The 24,941-nt window shown below is 36.4% G+C and overlaps 1 protein-coding gene across 1 annotated transcript in view; it reads left to right on the top strand.

Moving 5' to 3' along the window:
• Nucleotides 1-24,941, top strand: part of LOC136804360 (fibropellin-1-like) — a 38,990-nt gene that overhangs the window by 10,444 nt on the left and 3,605 nt on the right. The window contains exons 8-25 of the mRNA XM_067061076.1: nt 3,726-3,842; nt 4,391-4,504; nt 4,903-4,952; nt 6,611-6,830; nt 8,052-8,203; nt 10,815-11,013; nt 13,217-13,359; nt 13,987-14,474; nt 14,659-14,822; nt 15,722-15,886; nt 16,972-17,094; nt 17,921-18,064; nt 18,453-18,584; nt 20,341-20,457; nt 21,348-21,381; nt 22,639-22,724; nt 23,778-23,894; nt 24,418-24,543. Of these exons, the coding sequence (XP_066917177.1) occupies nt 3,726-3,842; nt 4,391-4,504; nt 4,903-4,952; nt 6,611-6,830; nt 8,052-8,203; nt 10,815-11,013; nt 13,217-13,359; nt 13,987-14,474; nt 14,659-14,822; nt 15,722-15,886; nt 16,972-17,094; nt 17,921-18,064; nt 18,453-18,584; nt 20,341-20,457; nt 21,348-21,381; nt 22,639-22,724; nt 23,778-23,894; nt 24,418-24,543 (2,691 nt within the window). The remainder of the gene's footprint in view (nt 1-3,725; nt 3,843-4,390; nt 4,505-4,902; nt 4,953-6,610; nt 6,831-8,051; nt 8,204-10,814; nt 11,014-13,216; nt 13,360-13,986; nt 14,475-14,658; nt 14,823-15,721; nt 15,887-16,971; nt 17,095-17,920; nt 18,065-18,452; nt 18,585-20,340; nt 20,458-21,347; nt 21,382-22,638; nt 22,725-23,777; nt 23,895-24,417; nt 24,544-24,941) is intronic.

Raw genomic sequence — 24,941 nt, 5'->3', positions numbered from 1 at the left:
CCCTGGACCAAGCTATATCTGCCATCTTTGATCGAGTTTTTTTTGAATTGGTAAAGGAGCCATTGCAGTGTTAAAACATTAACGTCTAACTGCGCTATATCCTCAAACGTTTTCGAGGGAAAGTAGATCTAGCATTCTCGATGCATTTACACCGCTATTGAGTAGTGCCACAATTAGGGTACCACTTTTCAAAGAACTCCGATCAAAGATTTTGCTTGGCCGGGATTAAGAAACTTGGCCCAGGGTATATAAAGGTCAGTGATATTATCCACCGTAAAAGTTATCGCATCATCTTATTTTACGGTACTACACGGATTATAAACCATTCGTTTCTCTTCTTTTATCACTTCTCTGACTATATTTTGCAGAGTAAAAAAACTTCCCAGCTAAAAAGGTCCTGAAATATTGTCGTTTCGTCTTTTGTGAGCACTACTTCTCGCTTAGTTTTTATCGGTTCAATATCACTGATTTTGAGTTGAGAGAGTACACATACACCACGGTAATTGGCCCAGTATCGGCCCATTAGTACGTCGATGTTCGTGTACATCTGGCACCCAGATGCAAAAATTTTCATCTGACACGCTTAAGCTCTGAAGGTCGGAAAAATCTTCAACATCTGAAAGGTGTAGGTTACAATAAAATACAAAAACATGAAAAAAACGACCAAATTTCAACAAAAAACGGTATCGCCTAGCAGAATTTCAACAAGAGATGAAATCGATGTACAGAACAAAATTGCATAAAAGATGACGACAAAATGAGATTAGAATGTCATAAATGTCAACGAACACTGCATTATGCATGCACAGGACTACCATCTTACCAAATACAAATGTTCCTGAATAAAGGCTATCGAAAATACCAATGCATAAATTGCTGTTCCATCGATCAAGAGCTACACCGAAAAATCTTGGACCAATCAGAGAAAATCAAAAGCTGCACACATAGCCGTAAAGAAATTGAAGCGTGCGAAAATATTATCAAGGTGAAAAACGAGAATGAAAGAAAGTTGAATGTTGCGGTTAAAGAATTACAAGCTAGATGTCAGGGATACGTTAAAGAAAGGAACCATGTTGCCGATACAATTCAAGCTCAATTTTTAGCGCTGGAAACTAAACTTACCACTAAAATCGAAGATACAATGAATGCGAAACCTACAGATAACAAAACGAAAACAAATTCAAAGAAAAGTTTTGCCGAAATCACGAAAACCAATGACGAGTTAAATGTATCTAGCATGAAACAAATACTTCGCAGCGAAAAGGTCGAGGTCGAAGAACAAATGGAAGAACAGAGAGAAAAGCAATCAAGGGAAGCTAACATCATCATCCATGGAGTGGAAGAGAAGGCAATAGAGATGAAAATGATTTCGTAAATGAACTCCTAAACGACGTTAAAATAAACACAGAGCCAACTTACGTCTCCCGTATTGGTAAAGAATCAAATCGTACACGACCAATCAAAGTTGTATTTAATGGCGGGCATGTAAAAAATACAAATTATGAGAAACTTAAGGGAATTGAAGCAGTACGACAAGTACGCCAACATGAGCATCACAGACGATTTAACAATAATGGAAAGAGACCAAGTAAAAGAATGGAGAAGTAAAGCAAACGAGAGAAATCGAGCAATGCCGCAGAGCGATTACAAATGGAGAGTGCGAGGAAGTCCTCAAGGAGGATTATATTTAAAAAAGATATTTTGTAAAACAAGATCGGTTTAGTAATCTTTGTAATAAACCAAACCAATGTATGAGCGATTTATAGAGGCCCATGTGCATGCACGGTGGCCTGGAAATCTGTAAAACATTATTATTATTATTATTATAGAATTTGGCTTGACCGCGTCAGGGATTTTGCAGCGGGAGATTCATTTTCAGGATTAGCGGGTTCAACCGAAATATTTTTAGCTTTACATGTGTAAGGTTAGTTGAACCCGACTAGGGATGCGACCCATCAAAGGCCGACTGTCATTCCTCTCCGATGGAGTGAAATTGGCCCGCTCCTTTAGAGCTTTAGCGTGGGTGGCCGCCAATCCACCATCGGAATATCAGATAAATATTCGTGTTGCAATATGTGTGTTTTTTAAGAAGCAGCACTTTTTAAAATTAAAGTTTATAGGAAGTACCAATTGTGTCTGTTGGTACAAAGTGTACGTGTGTACGAGCATTTGACTATTGTTAGGTGGCTGGGTCTTTATGTCACTTCGGCTACTTGTATTTTTTATAAGAAACACGTTTATAAGGAACTCGAGGCTGAAAATGGTCTGAAAATTAAGGCATTGTTAAGGAACTGCACAGACTTAGAAGGAGCTCCAGGCTTGGAGCCAAGTTAAGGTTCCTTATAAAAAAAGGTGTACTTATTATAATAATAGGACTCCCTGATGAATGAAAGTAAAATGTTTATTTGCTTCTGTTACGTTGTAAGGTTAATAGTTCGGGTTTCAATCAAATTTTTTGTGTGTGTGTTGACAGTAAGATGATGAAAAACAAGGCATGTCATAAAATCCGGTGGTTTGTAAAAAATGCGTATGGTTTTATTGACTTGACCCTGTGTCCCGTTGAATTTCTTTTACAGCTCAAATTTCAATGTTTTTTTGCATGACTACCGCAGTCAAGCAGATAAAGCTATTTGTCACTCACGCAATATAGATGTTACGATTTTTTACTTATCGTGCCATCCCTTTCTCATATCATGAGTATCATACCTCATTAGTTTTTTTCATTGCCCACCCAAAGTCTTGGGTAGGATTGGTAAAACACTTTTCAAAGAGGACTTGGTGAAACGTCCTTTGCACACCACCTAATTGGGCAATCTTTTTGGTTTTAAGGCACTCTTTAAACCTTTAAACTTCTACGCAATATTTTTGAGAAAGTATACTTGATCATTTACATAAATTCTTCAACAAATGACTGTTAGCTTTCCAACGGGTTTCCAACTAAAGAGACCAAACTTCAAGTATGAGCAATGGCTTAGGTACTATGGTTAGGTACTATGGTTAGGTACTATGGTTAGGTACTATGGTTAGGTACTATGGTTAGGTACTATGGACTCTAATTACGCCGTCCCCTTTTGGTTTTATTTAAGGCGTTAAGGTTAATGATTGACACGTTATTGGAGCCTAGCGCTCGCAATAAATCACCGTTCTACAGGCATAGTAATACAAATATACGACACAAAAAAATACATCAAGTTTTGTTTTTAAACAATATTTTTCTCTATTAAAACAGTCTGTATAAACACAATTGACATTTTAGCTCCACTACAGGGATCTTTAACTCGAACATCTCCTTAACTTTGGACAAGTTCTCTGGTCCCTTCACTTAACAATGTCTTATTCCATAGTCCTTATAAAAAACCCTGGTCTGGAAGCTTATTGTTTTAACTTTTTGTTAGCTTTTTCAAAGAACAAAAATCGATTTGCTCAGTTTTTGATCCACGTTACCAAGTACTCCTCTTGGGATTGGTTAAAGATTTAATCACGTGATGAAAAAGTGAGCAAAACAAACTAATTTCTCAACGCAAGTTCAGGTAAGAAACAATGGAATAAACAAAAGGTTTCCAGACCGGAATTTTTTATACGGACTATGCTTATTCCATAACTTGAACTTGAAATCTCATTAACTCGAACAAATGAGCAAGTTTCTATTTCCCGTGTGTGTTTGAGTTATCGAGACTCCACTCTATTATAACTCTTGACATAAAAGACATTCTTTTTATCGACAGATAAAAACAAATGTCGAAAATCACCTTGCCAAAATGGAGGACGATGTACAAACGACGGATTAGATCGTTATAAATGTCATTGTAAACAAGGCTATAGTGGCAATGAATGTCAATTAGGTATATTTATCATTCTTTTATTTTTTCTTAGATAAGCTTATAACAGGACACCCCTGTGTCACAGACCCGATGAGGCCGCAGCTTCACTGGAAAATTTTCGTCCCCGGTTGGGAAAATGTCTTAGGATTTCAGCCCTACTGAGAAATTGACTTTGATTTCATCCCCATTCGAAATTCAATGTTTAAAAATTGCAGTCCAAAACCATCCCCATTGGATTTTTTAACCTTGGAACAATAGAATTTTTATCCCTGTTGTGGGGAAAAAGTTTCACCGGGGCTGTGAGACAGGGTTGTAACAGGTTCTCGCTTCAGTTGGCCTTCCGCTCTTAAATTAGTGGAAAGCGTCGTAACCCGGAAACCTAGCGATGAAACCCGTTTTTGCTGAATCCTAACTTTCTGATTTTTATGATGGTGATTGCTTAAGCGACGGATTCGGGTCTCTCGCCAACACTATAGCATCAAAAACGTCAGAGCCAGACTTTTGGCTAACAGCGTCAGTTTAGCATCATAATCATCTGTGGAAATATATAATTGTTTGTACTTTTCTAGAGAACAATGCATGTAAATTCAACCCATGCGGGAAAACAGGACATTGCTTCAACTTGATCACTGATTATCGCTGCTCCTGTAATCTTGGATATACTGGAAGGAATTGCTCTGAAAGTGAGTCTGTTTTTCTATCTCTCAGTTCTACACGTTGTTTTTATAAGAACGAACTATAAAGAACATAAGGCTTCAATGGCTACAAAATTATGCACAAGTTAAGAACATTTTAAGGCTTCGTGGACTCTTAAACATTCAAGTTCTTAGGGAATTGCACAAGAATATTCACAATGTGGTGATAAGAACATATTAAGAACATTCTCAAAAAGCCAAGAACATCATCCAAAGGTTTCAAAATTCTTGAATGTTCAACAAATATTAGGATAGTTAAATAAGACAAATGTTGCATAGGATCGGATTATTGGGACGAAATCTTATCATGATTTAGTAGTGTCTCTTCTGAAAGATTTGTTGTAAACTAGTACCTACTACTTTATTTCTTTATTTTTTTTGTATAGATATTAACGATTGTGAAGGTATTGTTTGTTTAAATGGTGGGAAATGTGAGGTACAGTCTTTTTGTGTTGCGACACTGCTCAATGTAGATAGCATTCTAAATAGTCTGAAAGAGATAGCAAACAAATGTTTGTTTATCCTCGAATGACCATTGACAGGACAATTGCCCCTAGGTAATTGCTCCGGGACAATTGCTCCTCGGACAACTTCCCCCAAGACAATTATCAGTAGACAATTGCCCCTAGTACAATTGTTCACAGATAATTGGTCCCAGGACATTTACCCCCAGACTAATTTTTGGAACGCCCCAAATTTTTTGAAGATATTTTGAAGTTTTCTGAATGTAAGGGAAAAAATCCACTTTCAAATATATATTATATTTTTTATTTTGACCGGGTTAATACAATCATTAACTATTGTAACACCATAAATTTCTTAGTTTTGATGGGGGTGAAGAATTTCAACTAATTTTGAGAGAGTTTACTCATTCTCCCACTGGGCTAAAAAATAAATCTTTCACCGGGTTATCCATTGGGGCACATCTGACCGGGTCAATAATACAACTAGCCATAATTTTCATTAAAGTGCCACCGCAGAAGAACGATCAAATAAGTTGTTGAATTTGGAAAGAAATGTTACTGATAGCCGTTACTTCTGTTAGAATGGCATCTCATCTGAAGCAAAATTTAGTCTACAAATATTAGTATCTATATCTCATAGATATCTTCTTATAGAGATAATATAAAGTTATTTATCTGTTTTTTTTGTCATCTCTTTTATTACCAAAATAATGGTATAGTAGTATAGTATAATAGTTTATTTATATCATACTAAACGCTACTGTAGTAAGCTGCCATTTTACTGTAATAATCAAACGACAAGTTTTTGAAAGAGCAGTTATTTCTAATTTGTCTTGCTCAGAGCGGTTAATAACTACTTGTGGTTTAAATAGGGAATTTCCCAACAAAAAAGAAATTTCCCTTAATTCGACTAATTCGACTCCCTGAGGTAATAAAAATACATATATAGAGCTTCTTTGAAAATGAGTAATCAGATCAAAACAAATCTGGAAAAGTGTTTTTAATGATGATAAAACAATAGAAATACAGTCAAGCTAAGAATGTTACCGGTACACCGTTTAACCGGAACTAAAATACTGAAAAACACGCGCAAAATTATGAGATGTTTGCCCAACTTCCTTATGCGTGAAGCTATGAATGCCATCCTCGGAAGCTTTAGGCTTCCTGCGGTGGCAAAAATGTTCAAATAAACCATTTTGTGGGAGGAATAATGGTGAAATTATTGTCTGGGGTACTAAGGTTGCGAGCTGACGGAGGAAGGGGAGGGTGCCGCCCAACTTTCAACCCTTGGACCCTTACCGGGACTAAAAAGGAAAAAACAAAGGAAAATTTTGTGAATTTTACGACTCTTATTGTGACTAATTTGACCAATTTTGACCAAATTTTGATCTTTCTGGGGGTAAAAAGTTGAAATTTTTCTATTTCTCTGACCCTTAGTAGGACTGAAATTTGATTTTCTGCTTTTTTCCAACCCTTAGTGGGACTTTGGAAATCCAAAAAAGTTACTCTTATGGGTGGCACATACCGTACCTTCCATTTTCCAAAGTATCCCCCCCCCCCGGGAATTATTGTTAGAGACTGAAAACATTTCTTATGGAATATTATCATTCATTCATGTTTTACACTTTAGGACCTTGTTGCAAATCACAAATGCAATTGCACGAATGGCTATGAAGGCCCTAAATGTGGCAGCAACATCGATGATTGCGATCCAGACCCTTGCAAGAACGGCGCAAATTGCAACGATGGCATCGCAGATTATACTTGTTACTGTCCAAAAGGTTATACTGGGAAGAATTGTGACAGTGAAATCAACGAGTGCATAACTCCGGCTGAACCTTGTGTAAAAGGTTGGTTTCTATAAATTGATTTCGATATACAGATGACGCTCTCTAATTTGATCTTCAAGGGGAATCGAATTTTCATCGAATAATATGAGCTTATCGAATAAGTGAGCGTCGTTTATGAGAGTTTCTTGTTGATGGTTACTTGAAATTTCATCGAATGAGGGAGCCTATCGAATAGTAGAACGTCGAATTAGAGAGCGTCAACTGATCAACTGCAGATATTGCTTCTAAAATCTCGAAATGAATCTTGAGTTATTATTTCTTTAACCCTTTAAGTACCATGTCAAGTTTGAGTTAGAAATCGTCATTTTTGATCTAACTCATAGGAATTGGATTGGGTTTCATGGTCAAGCAAATAAAACAAAAAACAAAAGTGAGTCTTTCCAGTGAGATTTTATACCAAAAAGTCAAAAAATGCAAAAATTTGACAAAAATCCACTTTTAAAACATTTCGACTGTTTTTTGATCATTTTTGGTCAACGAGTGAAAATTTTCCCTGCATTACTTGATTCTGTCCTCTTGCAAATTAGTATGATGTTTTTACTGGGTACCATTACTATCATTCAGGCAGGTCCACGCAGCGGGCCTGACTGCTTTAATTCTCCTTACCTACCCTCCCTTTTACCGTCGCCCAACCCACCCTTCCTAAATCTGGCGGCGCTGAAGGCTCCTAAAAGAAAGAAGAGACTCTAAGCTATCCAACGAACTATAAACGAGCTTCTAATCCTTCTAGATCCGGAGATATATGTATTTAAAGTTTGAACTAGCGATTTTCTTTAAAAAACTTGACCGTGGTAGTTAAAGGCTTAATATTCTTTTTCTTCCTGATCTTTACAGCTAGTATCGTAAAGCTTAGGCTTTCCAGGTTCTTTCAGCATTGGTGATCGCGACCGACAGAATTTTCGTTAATTTCTGTTTCTTGTGACTTTTGGTTGCTTTCCCCCTAAAGGTTCTTTCCAGGACTGCACTTAGGTAAAATGGGTTTCCGGCATAGCGTTCTAAATTCAGAACAATTTAGAACGCGATGGTTTCCGGGTAAACACGAGCCAAAAGAACTCTCTCTATCAAAGGGGAGCAAGAATTAAAAAAGTCTTAGTAAGTATTTGTATAAATAAAGGGCATTAAGGGCACGTTACCTTTCTATATGAAAAAGTTTGCCTTTAATACCCAATGTACACACCTTTCTACAAATTTTGATAATACCTCATTTTTTTATAATGATAGACCAGTCCATAAATTGTACGGACAAAATTGCCGATTTCGAGTGTTATTGTGTGAAAGGATACACTGGCAAACGATGCGAAGTGGATATCAATGATTGTAAACCGGATCCTTGTCTATATGGAGATTGTAAAGACATGGTGAATGATTACAAAGTAAGTGTGTATACATTGGGTCATGGATCCAGTGTCACCCCAAAATTACGTCAACGGTAGGAAAAATAAAAATGAAAAATTTACGTTGATTTCATCCTGACCATTTGAGTACTTTGATAGACTAGCAAACTAGTCTGTTAATTACTTTAAGGGCAGAAACTTTAACGGACAGAAACTTTCGTGTTTTTCGCGTTTTTGGCATTTTTTCGCGAAAGTTTCTGCCAGGTAAGAAATTAAACAAGAAATTCACGAAAGTTAATTTCACGAAAAATGAAATTTTCCTAAAAATTGCGAAAGTTTTTCCAAATTTTAAAAGCCGAGGAGAGTCGATATTATCAATTTTATCGCAGTGACTAGGATTCGGAATGGGAGGAGGAAGTGCAAATAGTTTATTAGTCAGCCCAGGTGACTCTTCAAATCGGTTCGACGATTTTTTTCCCGCTGGTCGTCGTCGTTAAGACTTTAAGTTTTAATTCCGATTTCGGATTATTTTTGGGAAACAGGATTTCGGAATTACTTAGCGCGCGAAAATAATTTTTCTTAGTAAGATAAAATAGGACGAGAAAAACACATAACTTAAAGTCTGTTCACGATAAGTGTGCACTCTTTTTTCTTTCACCTATAACTTTTGAAGGAATTCTTTAATCTTTATAAATTTGGTATCGTTGGAGAGATATTTGTGAGTGGAACAATTTGAAATAAAAAAGTGTTTAAAAAAATTCTAAAAATGAACATGAAAATGAAGAAGAAAAAAATGAAGATCTTGTAGAAAAGTGCTATAACTTTCATTTTCACTGGAGAGATTCTTTGATCTTAGGAGATCATCACTGTGAAGAAATTTTACTAAAATATATATTCATTAAAAAGTTATGATACAAAGTTGATAAGTGATTGACCCCAAAAAACAGCAAAAAACAGCAGAAAACACCGTTTTTAGACGTCAATCAGCTTATAACTTTGCTTGATATCTTTTGACTGAATGATTATTTTTGAGAAATTTTTTCACAGTGATAATGTTCGATAATCAAGGAGCCACTTCAGTGAAAATGAAAGTCATATCACTTTTCTACAAGATCTTCATTTTTTTCTTCTTCATTTTCATCTTCATTTTTATAATTTTTTTAAAGATTTTTTAATTTCAAATTGTTCCACTCACTAACATCTTTCCAATGATACCAAATTTATAAAAATCGAAGAATTCCTTCAAAAGTTATAGGTAAATGAAAAAAGAGTGCACACTTATCGTGAATAGACTTTAAAAAGACGCGTATAATTAAGAATAAGAAAAAAAGGAAAAAGATTCTTTTTTGCGTCATATTCAATAGTTAATAAAAGATACTTTTGCATTGTAAATAAAGAAAGAGAACTAATTATAGAGAAAGTGAGTATTAAAGAAATCACTTTTCTTTGAATAATGTTAAGTTGTATACTACTTGTAGAAATTCTTCTATTTGGGTCTTTTATTTTATTGTCATGAAAAGACACCCGTCGAGTGTTTTTTATAATCTGATATCTCTGATATAAACTAGACAGGTTCGAGCTGTGAGTCCAATTTTGGACTCACATTTTTAACAGTTGAACAAGCACAGGACTCACTCACTGAATAAAAATGAGTAAACGACTGGACCACCAAAAATCGCGCTTTTTTCTCAGGCAGTTTGAAAAGAGAAACTAAAACAAGCTTTCATTGGCTAATTCATCAACTGTCATTTTGAGGAGCGAAATTCAAATTCAATACAGCAATGGTATTAATTTGTTTCACCGACTTCTGCTTTGGACGGATCCCACTATGCACCACTACTTTTTCGTCTGAACGTTTCAAGCAAATAGATACGCTCTTTCAAGCTTTTCAGATTTTAAAACAAAGCTAGATTTCTTATTTGTACTTCTAAGCCTTCTAAGCCTTTTGGGCTGACTTTCCAGCGCAGCTGGTTTATTTTTCATTTATTAGCATATCACTCTTTCGATTGAAGAAAAAAATGAGATTTATAATAATTTTTCATTCACTTTCCCTAGCCACTCGTGAAAATTATTGCTACTAAAATTGAACATTCACAAAAAACCGCGAAAGTTTCTGACTTTTCGGTCTCGCGAAACTTTCTGCCCGCGAAAGTTTCTTCCCTTAAAGTAATCATGTCAGAGGGCGGGAACATATACGCAGTGGGCGTTTGTTATAATAGAAGCGGCGTAGAAGAACGAGAAAAAGTTGGTAAGAGGCTGCTGATTAACAGACTTTCAGCCCTTACCACCGACAATATGTCTTCCTACGCTTACCTAACTCCTACGCTCACTTTTTCTGCGTGATATTATTCCAGCCCGACTGGATTTCGCTAGAAAGGTTCTTTCTAACTGTGAGAGCAAGGGGCCGACAGAAAAAGGAGGTAGATAAACATTTTGAAAGTTATTGGAGAAACGCATACTACTAAAGTTTTGAGAAATAAGACGTAAAGCAAGGCTATATTTAATAATTTAATAGACCCCATCCAACTATTTCAGACCCCCCTTTTATTTGGACCCCGTTTACTATTAGATCCCTTAGAGTAAGACTGGAAACTAATTCATAGAAATTTATGGTGTGATTATAAGCACAACCGTTAATTTCTTATTTAAGTGCATATGCCAACCTGGTTTCAACGGAACAAATTGTGAAAATCCCATTAACGAATGTCTTATTCAAAAGAATATCTGTAACAATGGTACATGTATTGATGGACATCTAAATTATACTTGCCAATGTTTGCCTGGGTTTACTGGAACCTTCTGTGAATCAGATATCGATGAATGCAAGTCATTGCCTTGTTCCAACAATGGTAAGTAGACCATTCTGTCAATTTTACTCTCTATACTATAATTGCTATCTATATAATCGATATACTCCCTAACTGACACAAAACGCCATGGCAACACCCATTTAACTCCCAGACTGAAATGTTGATACATAGTATAAGAATAAAGCCATGGCTGGAATATGTACCGCATTGTCTTTTTAGTTAATTGCTGTTCCATCTCTGTCTCCGAGCTTTATAAGAACATCAAGATGCTCAGTTTATTATTGGTAGATAGTTTTTGAAATTGTTCTCTTATTTTCCTTCACAAAAAGTTTTTTTGTTGCTAGATATCTTTGAATCTGTACCCAATAGAACACTTGAACTAATTTTGGACATATTTTAGGGGTATTTTGTGGAAACAATTGTTTTTCGCCGAAATTGAAATTATAAGAACTATGTTCAAGATGACAACTTTTTGTCAGTTTAAATGATAAATTTTGAAGGTGATGGCTTGAAATTTTCACAGCATTATCTTGATGTGCTCTTTCATTGATTTCTAAAAAGATTTCACTGAAATATTGTGAAGGCATTTCGAGGCACCTCGCGATTTCTTAGTGTTGATTTTTCCTTTACAATGATTTTATAATGCAAGCGTATTATCAAGGGCATATCATTAATGTCTAAAACGCATTGAGAAGTAAGTATTAACGACAAACCAATAAAATTTACCATTAAAGATACTACATTACTGATTTCTTGATCAACAAATAGTCATCAAATACGACAGAGATAGAACAACAGAAATTCAGATGTTATCATTCCAGCGAAGGCTTTCTTATACAGGGTGTCCCTAATTAAAGTATCGAGTTTGAACATGCGATTGAGTAGAAAAGTTTGTGTGTGTTATCGCTAAAATATAAGAACGTTCTCCATCACACAGGCTTATTACAAAAGGTAGTTACAACGTATAAATTAATCGTAATGACAAAGAAAAAAGAGGGAGAGCTTAAAATACAATTTTGTGAATACACACATAAAACTTTCTACTCATAGTTGTGTTTCGACTCGATACTTTAATTAGGGACACCCTGTACTATGGTCGATATTATGATGTTAGTAGCCTGGATATCCAAGCTGAAAATTTTAGAAAAAACAAGATTTACCTCAACATACAAAGTTCTAAAATTATAGAGCTTGGTCTTCCTAGAGAATGAAAGTGCAAACCCATGTATCCTAGCCAACCCAGGGCAGCAAAACAGAAATTGATAAAAAGCAGTCTTACAAGATCTAAAACTATTTAAAACATCCAAAGATTACACCAAAGTCCATAAAAAAGTTTGCATGCATTATCATGACCAACCATGTTTTCTTGGAAAATGAACTTTTTGCCTCTGTTTTCTTCTTTTTCATGTTTTCATGTAACAGAAAGCCCTATCTTCACTAGCAACTGGAGGACTATCCTATTTTTGCTTTAGAATTGCTCAACGCTGTGTAGATTGGCCCTTACGGTTTTAGCAAAGTGAGCGCAAGCAAGCGGATTGCATTCTCTTAAAGAGAATGCAAATCGCTCTAGGGAGAGACCAGGGTGTAAACCAGAACATTAAATATAAAAAACTAGACTGTGAAATAGTTTACAGCCTGGATATCCAGGCTATGATGTTAGATGAGTTAGATGGCTTTTCACTGCAAAAAAACAAAAAAACTCTTTATTTTGCTGGACATTTGAATCATTATAATTTCAAGTGTCCCGGGATTGTTCTGGGGCTATACTAAATATGGATCCCTCATGTTGACTCAACTACTACGGTGCGCAAGGAAAATTTAGGAATATTTCGTGGATAAGGGTTCCCATTTGTCTTCCCATTATGACTTAATTCACCAGTTGGCAGATATTCAATTATGTGTTCTTTTATAACCATATTTGTATCCCACTAACATCAGTGCTAAAAGTTCTTTTTATCTCAAATGGATTTGCGCTGTGTAAAATCCATTTTACGTCACAGACGATAAACCATCCTTTGACCACTGTAGCAGAACTTACTTACTACTACATACTTCCTTGATTAATAGTAAACGTTGCATATACAAAACTGTGTTTTTAATGCTCACTCTTACTTGACTAATATTTACAATATTCCATATGCAATGTATAGCAATGTGCCCTCCCGGTTATTACCATAATGGCTTTATGGCAACTCCTGAGCAATATTCCATATGTAAAAATACCATTATAATTTTCATTTAGGAACATGTGTCAATCAAGTGAACGGTTTCTCTTGTGACTGTGCTGTTGGTTTTGAAGGAGATCAATGCGAGACAGATACTGACAATTGTGAATCAAATCCGTGCCAAAGGGGAAACTGTACAAATCTCATCAATGATTATTTAGTAAGTCCTTTTAATACTACGATCCGGGGGGGGGGGGTACTAGGGTTGCGAGCTGACGGGGGTGCCGCCTGACTTTCGAGCTTTGGACCCTTACCAGGACTAAAAAGGAGAAAGCAAAGGAAAATTTTGGAAATCGACCCTTAGCAGGACAAATTTGACCAATTTTGACCGAATTTCGATCTTTCAGAGGGCAAAAAGTTGAAAATTTCCTATTTTTCCGACCCTTAGTGGGACTGAAATTTAGTTTTCTGATTTTTCCAACCCTTAGCGGAACTTCCAAAGTCCAAAAAAGGTACCCTTAAGGGTGGCAAATACCGTACCCTCCATTTGCCTAAGTACCCCCCCCCCCTTAACACCCCTTTCTTAACACTGTCAATGTCAGCGTATGACAAAATTCTGATATTACGTTTGAAATTAGAAGAGCCATATTTATGTTATCAATATTTTCATATTCAAACCTAATGTGATTACGCTTCTTGAGGGGTTTAGTTTCGATTTTATTAGGAGTGTATGACTAGAGAACCTAGAACACAGCTCTCTTTTTGCTTTGGAATTCAATTCAACCGAGCTGGCATCTGATACCAGAATTCTAATATCAGTTTTTACGGAGTTGTTAACTTATTTTAGTGTACTTGTCCACCTGGTTACACCGGCAAAAATTGCAAAACTGACATCAACGAATGTGATCCTGTTGATATCTGTAACAATGGTACCTGCAAAGATGGAATCAACTCATATCAATGCGATTGTTATCCAGGATTCAATGGAACACATTGTGAACACAATATAGATGAATGTAGTAACCAGCCTTGTGAAAATAATGGGACGTGTATTGATGGTATCAATGACTTTTCTTGTGAATGCGCACCAGGTTGGACTGGTCGTCTGTGCAATTATGAAACTATAGAATGCTGCATCCAACCACCCTGCAATTCATCTGGCCACTGTCCACCATTGCGAGATGTTTGCCAGAATAACGCACAATGTATAGAGCAGCATGATAACTATACTTGTATATGTGCAGACGGGTTTCGAGGTAGAAATTGCGAAGAAGATATCAATTTTTGTGAAGATAATCCCTGCTTAAATGGTCATTGCCAGGATCTGCCAACAAGGTATTTTTTTAGGACCCTGTATATCCCGTATCCCACCTCGAGAAAATCGTGAAACTAATAATAACGACCTGCTTTTTTCTAGTAGCAGTGCGGACACCAATTGACCGGTGAATATAGTATGGGAGACGGTTTTATATAATTCACAAATGCCTCGATTGATAGAAAATATTTAATGTCTGTTTAGATTTCAATGTGAATGTTACAAAGGGTATGAAGGACTTACTTGCAACAATGTTACAGACAAATGTATTCAAAAGCCGTGCCAGAATGCAAAGGATTGTATCCCTGGAAACGATACATTTACTTGCCAATGTAAAGAGGGTTTTACTGGAGTAGCATGCGAAACAAGTGAGAAATGGATAATTTCATATCTAAATTATTTTAATCAGTCAGCCAATGAAGTAAAAAACCAAAGGGCTAGAAGCGAATATTTAATCTTCCCTAGGCAAGAAAAAGTGAAGTCATAAGATATAAGCCGTTATTTTTGGCGACGGATTGAATTTAACGGTTTCTTTGTTTGCGAGTGGTATATTTTTGAAATCTAGCTGCAAATTTTACTTTCAATCTGGTGTTTGTACAAAATTCAAGCGGCCGCGCAGCTTAGGTAGGATTTATTGGCTTCAAATCCTAACTAGGAGATTTGCTTCTAGCCATTCGGGCTTTTACTTCATTGAAGTCAGCTCTCCACGAAGACCGAGCGTGAAAATTCCCCCTGTTTCTTTTTCACTCTTTCGTCCATATTTGGTGTTCTCTAAGGAATTTAATAATCGTTAGCTCAACTATATTAATTTCTTTTCTTCAAGCTAATGCCTATGAGCCAAAATTTAGTCGATGGATATAATATTTCTATTTCAGCTATTTCAGCTATTTTAGCTAAAGGAGCACTGCAGTATAAATCCTTTATTTTATAATATCTTACTACAGTTGACTCCCTCTAATTTGAACTTTTAGTATTTGAATTTCTCTATAAATCGAACAAATCAGATTTCCCATTCAAATACAAATTAGCGAGAGCAGTAGCTTAGCCAGGAGGGGCGCAAAATTTGTGTAGGAGAGCAGATTTCTATGACACAGTCATTATCTTTTTTTATTATGAATAGATAATTACAGCGTGTCAAAAAAATCTGCTCTCCTACACAAAATTAGCGCCCCTCCTGTCTACGTCTACGCTACTGCAAGAGTCAACTGTATGTTCTAAATACACTATCTTTCCGTAATCAAAACATTTTTTTTTCTAACTTTTATAGACATCGATAATTGTGATTTACGACATGTTGGAGACATTATTGAAGGTAGTTTAACCGACATCACATCATGGGGATTGTGCGGAAGGGATGGAACATGTCGAGATGGAATTGATACATTCAGTTGCGATTGTAACCCTGGGTTCAAAGGAAGATTCTGTAAAACAGGTTAATATGCAATGCATTAATACCCCTGTACTACTCACTAGGAAATTGACTTTGTTTTTATCTCTATTTACACCCCTGTCTCACAGCCCCGATGAAACTTTTACCCACAGCGGGGATAAAAATTTCTATTAAATTCTCATTGGCGATGAAAAGTCTGTTGTTCCAAAATTGAAAAATGCAGTGGGGATGGTTATGGAGTGCAATTTTTAAACATTGAATTTCGAGTGGGGTGAAATCAAAGTCATTGCCCAGTGGGGCCAAATTTCCAGGGTATTTCTCCCACCGGGGACAAACTTTTTGCCAAATTTTCCAATGGGGCTGGGGTCCCAGCGGGTCTGTGAGACAGGGATGTCTATTTGAAGTTCAATGGAAATATTGGACTCCGATACCAAGTTTTTTTGAACTGGAAACAATAGAAATATCCCCATTTGTAGGTTAATAAAACTTGTTATCCCAAATGGAGGAAGAGGTTTCACTGGGGCTGTGACCCAGCTGACACACAACGTTTTTTCAACGTTTATCTAATGCTCACAACGTCCATATAGCGTTAGATGAACGTTGAAACAACGTCGTGTGCCAGCTGGGGAGACAGGGCTGCATTTATTTTGGGGTGTATTAAACATGCTCTTGGCTCATCGTTATCATTGTCAGGTGTTCAAATCTTTTTGTATTTTAGATTTTCAAAATTTAAAACCATTTCTAATTTAACTATTGGATTACTTGCCCGAGTTAAGGTGCTATTTTGCCTTAGTTCCCTGTATTACCCTGTTAGAATTGTTTTTTACCTAAACCATCCAGAAAACTCTTTTAGAATTCCTTGACTGTTCATTATTTCTTTGATAACATATTAACACCCCTGTGTCACAGACCCACTGGAACCCCTGCCCCACTTGAAAAGCCCCGGTGCAAAAATACTCTGGAATTTCAGCCCCACTGAGGAATTGACTTTACTTGACCTCTGAACAATGGAATTGTCATTCCTATTGGGATTTCAATAGGAATTTTTATCCCCACTGAGGAAAAAAGTTCCACCGGGCCTGTGAGACAGGGATGTAGATAATAATCTTTCTCTTCAACATTGCCAGATATTAATGAATGCGAAACATTACCGAGTCCGTGTAATGGTACTGGAGAATGTTCGCCTCTCGTCGGTCCGCACTATCAATGCAAATGTGATCCAGGATACACTGGTGCTAATTGTGAAACAGGTATCTGACATTTAATGGTTGCTGGTTTATTTGAAATTATAATCTACAATCAAGGTTGTAGTATTTTTGAAAAAAAGGCAATTCTTACGAAATCTTATAGCCACAAACGATTTGGAACCTCTCTAACTTAGGTAGGGTACTTTTAGTTTTGAGTTTTAGTGGTTGTTCTTTTATATGTGAAATTCAAGCATAATAATCCAATTGTGTGTAAAGTGCTAAAGGAAAATCTTGTATCGAATGATTTCTTTGTATACATTTTAATTCAATTCGTTCCCACTTGAAGGTATCTACAGTGTAAACTCTTCATCAGTGACCAGGTCAGATCAGGTCAGATCAATCCTGGTGGATGACCAGTGAAGATATTATGGGATACGGTTTTGTAGAGGTTCTGGATTCAGACTACTTTTTTTCTGAAAACAGCTGAACAGATTTCATTTAAATAAGAATCCTTAAGTTCTCTTATCTCGATGAACTTGGAACTGTCAAAAAAAAAAGCTTTAAAGGTTGAGCGAGATCGACTGTGGTGCGGAAGATCGTGAGTTTAATCTTAAGTTTGTACTTAGTACAAAAATGGTACTTGATGCCTCTCAGCTCTTGACACTCAAAAATTAAAGGGATGTTATTAAGGACAGAGCAATCCAAGGGAGAAAGAGAAGCGCCCTTACCTTCGGCTAGATAGCTATCTATCTGCGGTCTCAGACTAAGAAATTACGATATGGCATGAAAATTGACATAAATTATGCTGAGTACGAATATTTCACAGACACACAAGTTATATTTCAATACCATATCGTAGTGTCGTTTTGAAATTCTTTTAATCTTTTAGACATCAACGAATGTATCACACCCAATGAAAAAGGTATCCGTGGTAACGAATATTGTTGCGATGGTGCAAATACATGCCGTGATGAAATTAATGGATTTTCATGCCAATGCCCTCTTGGTAAAGTTGGAATCGATTGCTGCTCTAGTGAGTTTCATCTTTTATTACTTCCCAACTTGTTTTAGAACAATAGGGACCACAGATAGTTATTGTTAAGACGTTCTGTGTCAGTGGGTTGGGTGATTTCTTGCAGCATCAATCACTTTTTCTAGTAGTTCTATGAAAAAATTGGGATAGAGGTTATTGCATTGTACAGTATTTGTAAAGTACCTGATAAAGGCCAAGAAAACGCTGGAGATGACATTTAATTCAATAAATGGTTGATGATAGGCAGCAATGAAAGAAAAGAATTGTTGGTTGGATATGTTGGTTGAATAGCAAAATGCAGGCTTCTAGATATCTATCAAAATGGTGCCTTCTAGCACAATTGAAATCACTCCAAAATCGCGTGTCATATTTCAAAATTTTATTTCAGATACCTCATGGTGTGAGAACAAGGACGTATGCTCTTCACATGGCCAATGTAGTGAACTCTCAAACTATAATTCTTCTTTGCCATATCATTGTCAATGTGACCAGGGATGGACTGGACAACGCTGCAATATAGGTACTAGACAGTCTGTTCCTCTAAACAATCCTCCATTGTAACACGCATGCGTAATTTGTCGTTCTTTAAAACCATATGTAGTTGATTCCATAGTGATAACCAAAGAGGAATGAATACGTAAGGGGTGGTACAGTCACTTTCGGTCGAGGTTGTGGGTGGTGAAATTTGTCGTTCTTTTTGTCTATTTTTAGTAATGCAGGATTCTTTAAATAAACCCCCTCAGAACATTTCATGAATTTGATTTAATAAAAGCTTAATTCTGATAGTGTACAATGGTATATAATAACCTGCATCAATCTTTTTGAGGACGGAGGAGTGACAGAAAATATTTGGAACAACCCACTGTTTTTGTTACATTTTTAATATAGCTTTTTTACAATCAAAGCAGTTTGTCAAGTAGCCCGGGGTCCACTAAGCGTCATAAAAAAATTATCAAAAAGCAAAGTTCAGCCAAAAGTAGACTCTAGTCTATTTGTCAAGCGACCCAAGTTGTGAAGTGTATGTAATGATAAGAAATACGACATAAACCTTTTCGGATTACGTAACCTTTTGAGGAACAGAAGCCAGGGCTTAAAGGGACATAACAGTACTTGCGAAATTTGTAAACAAACTGTATGCAGCAGATACAAAATCAAAACAAATGTCACATGTCAAAATAAAAAATCAAACCAAATATGGCTAATTTTGATTGTTCAATTGTTTTACAAGTTTGTTTTGGACACGTGATTTTAATTGTTCTCTTTAATGACACGTGGTTTGTGCAATGTTTACATTTTACTACTGTAATGTCCCTTTAAAACTCATCAAATAACATTCAAATGAAAACGTTGATGATGCTTGCACTGGGACTGCCCTGGGTTCGACCTATTTGCTATAGAAGAAAATGAAAGTGCGACCTATTTGCCAGATATTGGCATATTATATATCCCGACATGGGCGACCACAAAGTTTACAATCACATTTAGCTTTATTTTCTGAAAATATCAGTTTACTTTGAGTTGAAAAATTTATAATTATAAAAAACATCTTTGAAATATATTTTAATTATTCAACTGTGCTATTTAATGAAATCTAGCTCAAAATCGAACTTTCAAAGAAACCGCGGCAAAGAAATCGAAAATGCTCTTGTCGGTATATGCCGACATCGCCCTGAGATCGCCTTATTAATAAAAAATTTCTTCATTTACAGTTTCTTATAATCTGACGATAACATGAATATGCAAACATTTTTTTCTTTGTGTTGTCATGACTTAATTTAGCAAATACGATTCGTCAAGAAAAAAATGATTGCTCCCTCTGTGATAACTCTTATGTGATTGCTCTCTTATGATAATAATTTAGCTGTTATAACAGTGAGAGGTGATTGTAAAGTGTTTTACTACTGAGATATATTGGAGGCTGTTTTTGTGTAAATTTCTTAAAAATCTACTTGTTGTATTGTATAAGTTTCTGTTGCTTGCGAGGATAAACTAGAGTGGGCTAAGGGACATTGTCAACCTCGTGTGTTTTATTCTTGGTTGTGTATTTTTCCTGCTGGTGAGATAGATATACCGGTTAGGCTCACCAATCCCCGAAACTGAGGGCTGGTAAGGGTCCATGCCTTTTGCTGAAAAATCCTTGACTCTATCTTGCGAAATTCCGTAATCGAAACCTTCCAGATCTCAGCTGGCACATAGCGTTGTTTCAACGTTTGTCTAGCGTATCCATATAATGTTAGATGAACGTTGAAACAACGTCTTTTCTTTCAACATTTCAGATGTTGACGAGTGCGAGATATCAAAGCCATGTAAGACCCATGGGGAATGTTTCAACACAAAAGGAAATTATTCATGCGACTGCTTCTCTGGTTACGAAGGAAGACATTGTCAAAATTGTAAGTGTCTTTATTTCGAGATAATGGTAGAGTCGTTTTACTCAATTTGTTTTACTTTACAATGTTGGATACATCCATAGACTTATAAAGTCCGAAGGGCTAGATGTCTTGCTTTAAGTTCTTTCAAGCTAAATAAAGTGATTATTGCAAAAAATATTGCTGCTATTGTTTTCGAAAGCCCGCGAAGCTTCTTATTGGTCAAGCGCTGAAATTCTATTGTAATGTCACGTGACTTTTCAGCCTAAGCACGACGTCTAGCCCTTTGGGCTTTATAAATCTCTGAATATATCCGACATGTTCAATATAAGTTAAACCTCCTTTGTAAACTCCATTTTGATTTATAATTTTTTTTTATTTTGTTTGGAATTGAAGTTGATAGAAATGTGTTTTTCTAGAAAAAAAAACCCATTGTAAGGCCTAGAGGAGGTACAACTTTTTGCGACTGAGAATGTTTTAACCCTCTTGAACTTTGAGGTTTAGACCCCTCCTATGATTATTTGAATTTATAGGATTTAGAAAAAATCCCCCATTGAATAATGATGGTCTAAACACCCTTGTCGCACAGCCCCGGTGAAATTTCTTCCCGCAGTGAAGATATAAATCTATATTGAAATCCCACTGGAGAAATTCTACTGTTCCAAGGTTAGAAATTTCAGTGGGAGTGGTTTTGGAGTACATTGAATTTCAAATGGGATGAGTACAAGGTCAATTTCCCAGTGGGGCTGAAATTGTTGGGGACAAAATTTTAGCCGAATTTTCCAGTGGGTTGGGGCCCAACCGGGTCTGTGACATAGGGGTGTGATTAAGTTGAAAATCTAAGATTAATTTACTGCTCATAATCTCCAGAACTTCGGTTCTCATATTATTCTCGCATGTTTTTCATGTTTCAGTAATCGATTATTGTGTGAAGAAAAACGTCACTTGGTAAGAGAAGTCTTATTAAAACACTAGCTTGCTTTTGTCGATATTGACGGGTTGAAACTTTAGAGATACAGCTGACGCTCTCTTATTCGATTTTCAAGGGGTAGTTCGGTTTTTATTGAATAAGGGAGCACATTGAGTAGTAGAGTGCCGTTTATGAGAGTTTCTTGTTGATGGTAACTTTCATTATTATATCAAGTAATGGAGCATATCGAAGATTAGTAGAGTTAGAAAGCGCCAATTGTATATAATATTTCCTGAAATTGAACGAATTCCCTAAATCGACATCAACAATACCAATCTCGCTTGCTTTTATAACGTTCCTGCTGAGTAACTGTTCATGCTGTTCCACCATGTTCTTGAAGACAATCCATGTTCTAGTTCCTTTTAATGAACTTAACTTAAACTGCAAACGAGATTATTAGGAGAAAAACATTACTTTCTTACTTACTTATAAAAAGATTAATCTAGAAGGGGGGATAAATTTGGCATAAAAAGAGATTACCCCGGGGTGGAGTAATCAGTGGCAGAGGTGTTTACCTTTATTCCGAACTCTACCGCCATTAATTTCTCCCATTAACTACCGTGATAGCTGTAAACTCTGCGCATATATTTTTTCCGCGTTTATCTCTCTAACGGACGGTAGCATCGTCAACTGTAGCCTGGGAATCCAAGCTCATAATTTTAGAAAAAACAAAAAATACCTCACCTCACAAAGTTCTAAAATTATAGAGCTTGGTGCAGGTAGATTAGTCTGACACAGAATGTTATAAACAGTCTGTGTGTGAACCCTTGTTGACAGAGTTTCTGAACTTTGGAAACCCAGGCAAACACACATAATCAACTTACCATAAAAACTCTTTCACAAGCTCTAAAGACTTTCAAAACTACTAAAAACCACATCAAAACATCAGCCACATGTATTTAGACTTCCAGCCAACAACCATTTTGTTTCGAAATGAATCTATGTTTTCATTTTCATTTGTTTTCCTTTTTTCTGCAGAGTCAGCTTTTTCCATAAATTATGCGCGCGCATCGAAATTATCAAAATGCGCGTGAAAGTACTGCTAAGTAATACGCCAAAAGCTGGCCAATCAGGCCGAACCTGCATTGCAGGGAAAAATGTCCCTGCAAGCGAGCTACCTGCACCAAGCGTTAAACCAGCAGCAAAAATATCATAAACTAGACTGTGAAAAAAGTTTAACGCTTGGATTCCCAGGCTACGTCAACTGTAAACGTTAATGTTTGATTAACTTTCAGCTTCAACGGATTCAACTGCACCAAGAAACATTCAAATTATGAATGTAATTGTCCTCAAGGCTCTGGTTATGGCAAACATTGTGAAGGTGAGAACTTCTTGTTTGGGTTCTCCAGTAATACACAGGTTGCAAAATAAAAAGTCTGAAGACAAATTACGCTTTTACTCGCGCAAAAACTTTGATGTGCTTGTTATGCAAGACATCTATTTCTGATTAGTTCGAATTTATTGACACTAATAAAGTTATCAGCTGTTAGTTGTAAAGCAAGTAACATGGGAATAAAATCACGCAAACTTTTTTGAGTAATCACTTTTTTTTATACTGCATTGATATAATTTTGCAACCCGTGTAACACAAGTTTATGTATCCGGGGATATCTCTGGCGACGGTAAGTGAAGTCGACGCAAAACAAGGTCGATAAACGGGCTTCATATCGCCTTTGCTCACCTAGATAAACAACGGTATTTTGGTGTTTTTACCGTCGTCAATCAAAGTGGAAGACGATGTTTGCGACATGTCAACTTTGCTTTATACCGTCTTCTTCGATTTATCTGGAATACATAAACTCGTTAATATTTCCACCTGGAGGTACGTAGGCAAGGGTACAATGACATTTTGCTCTTTTTGGACTAAAAGTCCCTGTTAGGGTTTGAAAAATCCAAAAATAAATTCTCAGTTCCGCTAAGGGTCGAAGAAATAATAAAATTTGGTCTTAGTTCCAAGGATTGTAAAATTCACAAATTTTCCCCCGTTTTTCTTTTTTTTTAATCCCGATAAAGAGCTTAGGGTCGAAATCTAAAACTCTAGTAGCCCCTCCCCAGAATGGGCTATTCCATTTTTATATCCATTAGCCATACATGGGGTGGATGAAAATAACCTGGGGGTAATTCGAGCAGAACTTTGTTTTTTCATTTTCCCGGGGGGTAAAGAATATTTTTAAATTTCCAAGGACTAAAAGTTTGCCACCGTCACTTCAAAGTATGAAAAGAAATCTTTCAAGGGTCCCATTTACGAAATTCGCCATTTTCCAGGGGATATCTACAACGTTTCCAAGAAATGTTTTTTTGACTATTAGACTCATAACCTTTGAATAACTGTTTAAATCCCTCTATAGAAAAATTTTCATTTTCTGTGTTAAAGATATCAACGAATGTGAAGTACACAAGCCTTGTGGTGCCAATGAAGACTGTTTCAATAATGTCGGTAGTTACCAATGCAAATGTAAAGCAGGTTGGACAGGTGCTCAATGCAATGAAGGTAATTTCAATCGACGCTCTCCAATTCGATTTTTCAAGGGGGATTGGCATCAATAAGGGAGTATCAAATAATATCGTTTATGACAGTTTTTCGATGACGGTGATTTTCAATGTTATCGAACAATGGAGCGTAAGCCAACCTTTGATACTTTCGGCAAGAAATGATGGTAGTTTCAATTCAAAGAAATATCAAATCATTACACTCCCTGTGTCACAAACCCGCAGGGGACCCGGCCCCACTGGAAAATTTGGCCAAAAATTCGTTTCCGTTGGAAAATTACATCATAATTTAAGCCCAATTGGGACATTGACTTGGTTTTAAAATTCAATGAAAAGAAATTACATTCCAAAAACGTCCGTACTGCACTTTTTAACCTTGAAACAAAAAAATATCTATCCACATTGGGAATTCGATAGAAACTTTCATCCCTACTTTGGGAAGAACTTCTACCGGAGCTGCGAGACAGGGTTGTCATCACTTTTTATTGTCATTGAATACTTTTTAATATTTCTTTCCAAAATAGAACACATTGTGGATTGTTCTGAAACGAATTGCGTGCTGCAACATACAGATGAATGCAAAGTTGTTGGCAAAGAAAAATTCGAGTGCAAATGTTTTGGAAGATGGCAAGGACCTACCTGTGAAGACAGTTAGTATAAATGCTTAACATCCCTGAAATCAAGTTTCAACACCTCTAGTCCCACGCACCCACACAATGGGTACCTACAGAACCCCAACTTTGACTATATGGTGACTATATCACCGAAATTAAGTGGTTTCCGGAGCTACTCTCGTAGCTTCAATTGGAAAAAGCATATTAAATTTTTAAGAAAATAGGTTGGCTTTCACTTTGAATGACTACAGCAGTCCAAACCAAAACAGAGAGAGACATCCGTGGGACTTAGACAAATGGAGTGTACGGGTGTGTCCCGCGTTTAAGGGTTTTTTTTGGAATTCCAAACTCCCACTAAGGCTTGGAAAAATCAGAAAATCAAACTTTAAAACCACCGGAAAGATCGAAATTCGTTCAATTTTCACAATTTTCCC

The sequence above is a fragment of the Clytia hemisphaerica genome, unplaced genomic scaffold (genome assembly GCF_902728285.1).
Source record: "Clytia hemisphaerica strain Z4C2 unplaced genomic scaffold, Clytia hemisphaerica genome assembly, whole genome shotgun sequence".
NCBI classification, from domain to species: domain Eukaryota; kingdom Metazoa; phylum Cnidaria; class Hydrozoa; order Leptothecata; family Clytiidae; genus Clytia; species Clytia hemisphaerica.
This window is presented reverse-complemented; position numbering and strand designations above follow the sequence as displayed.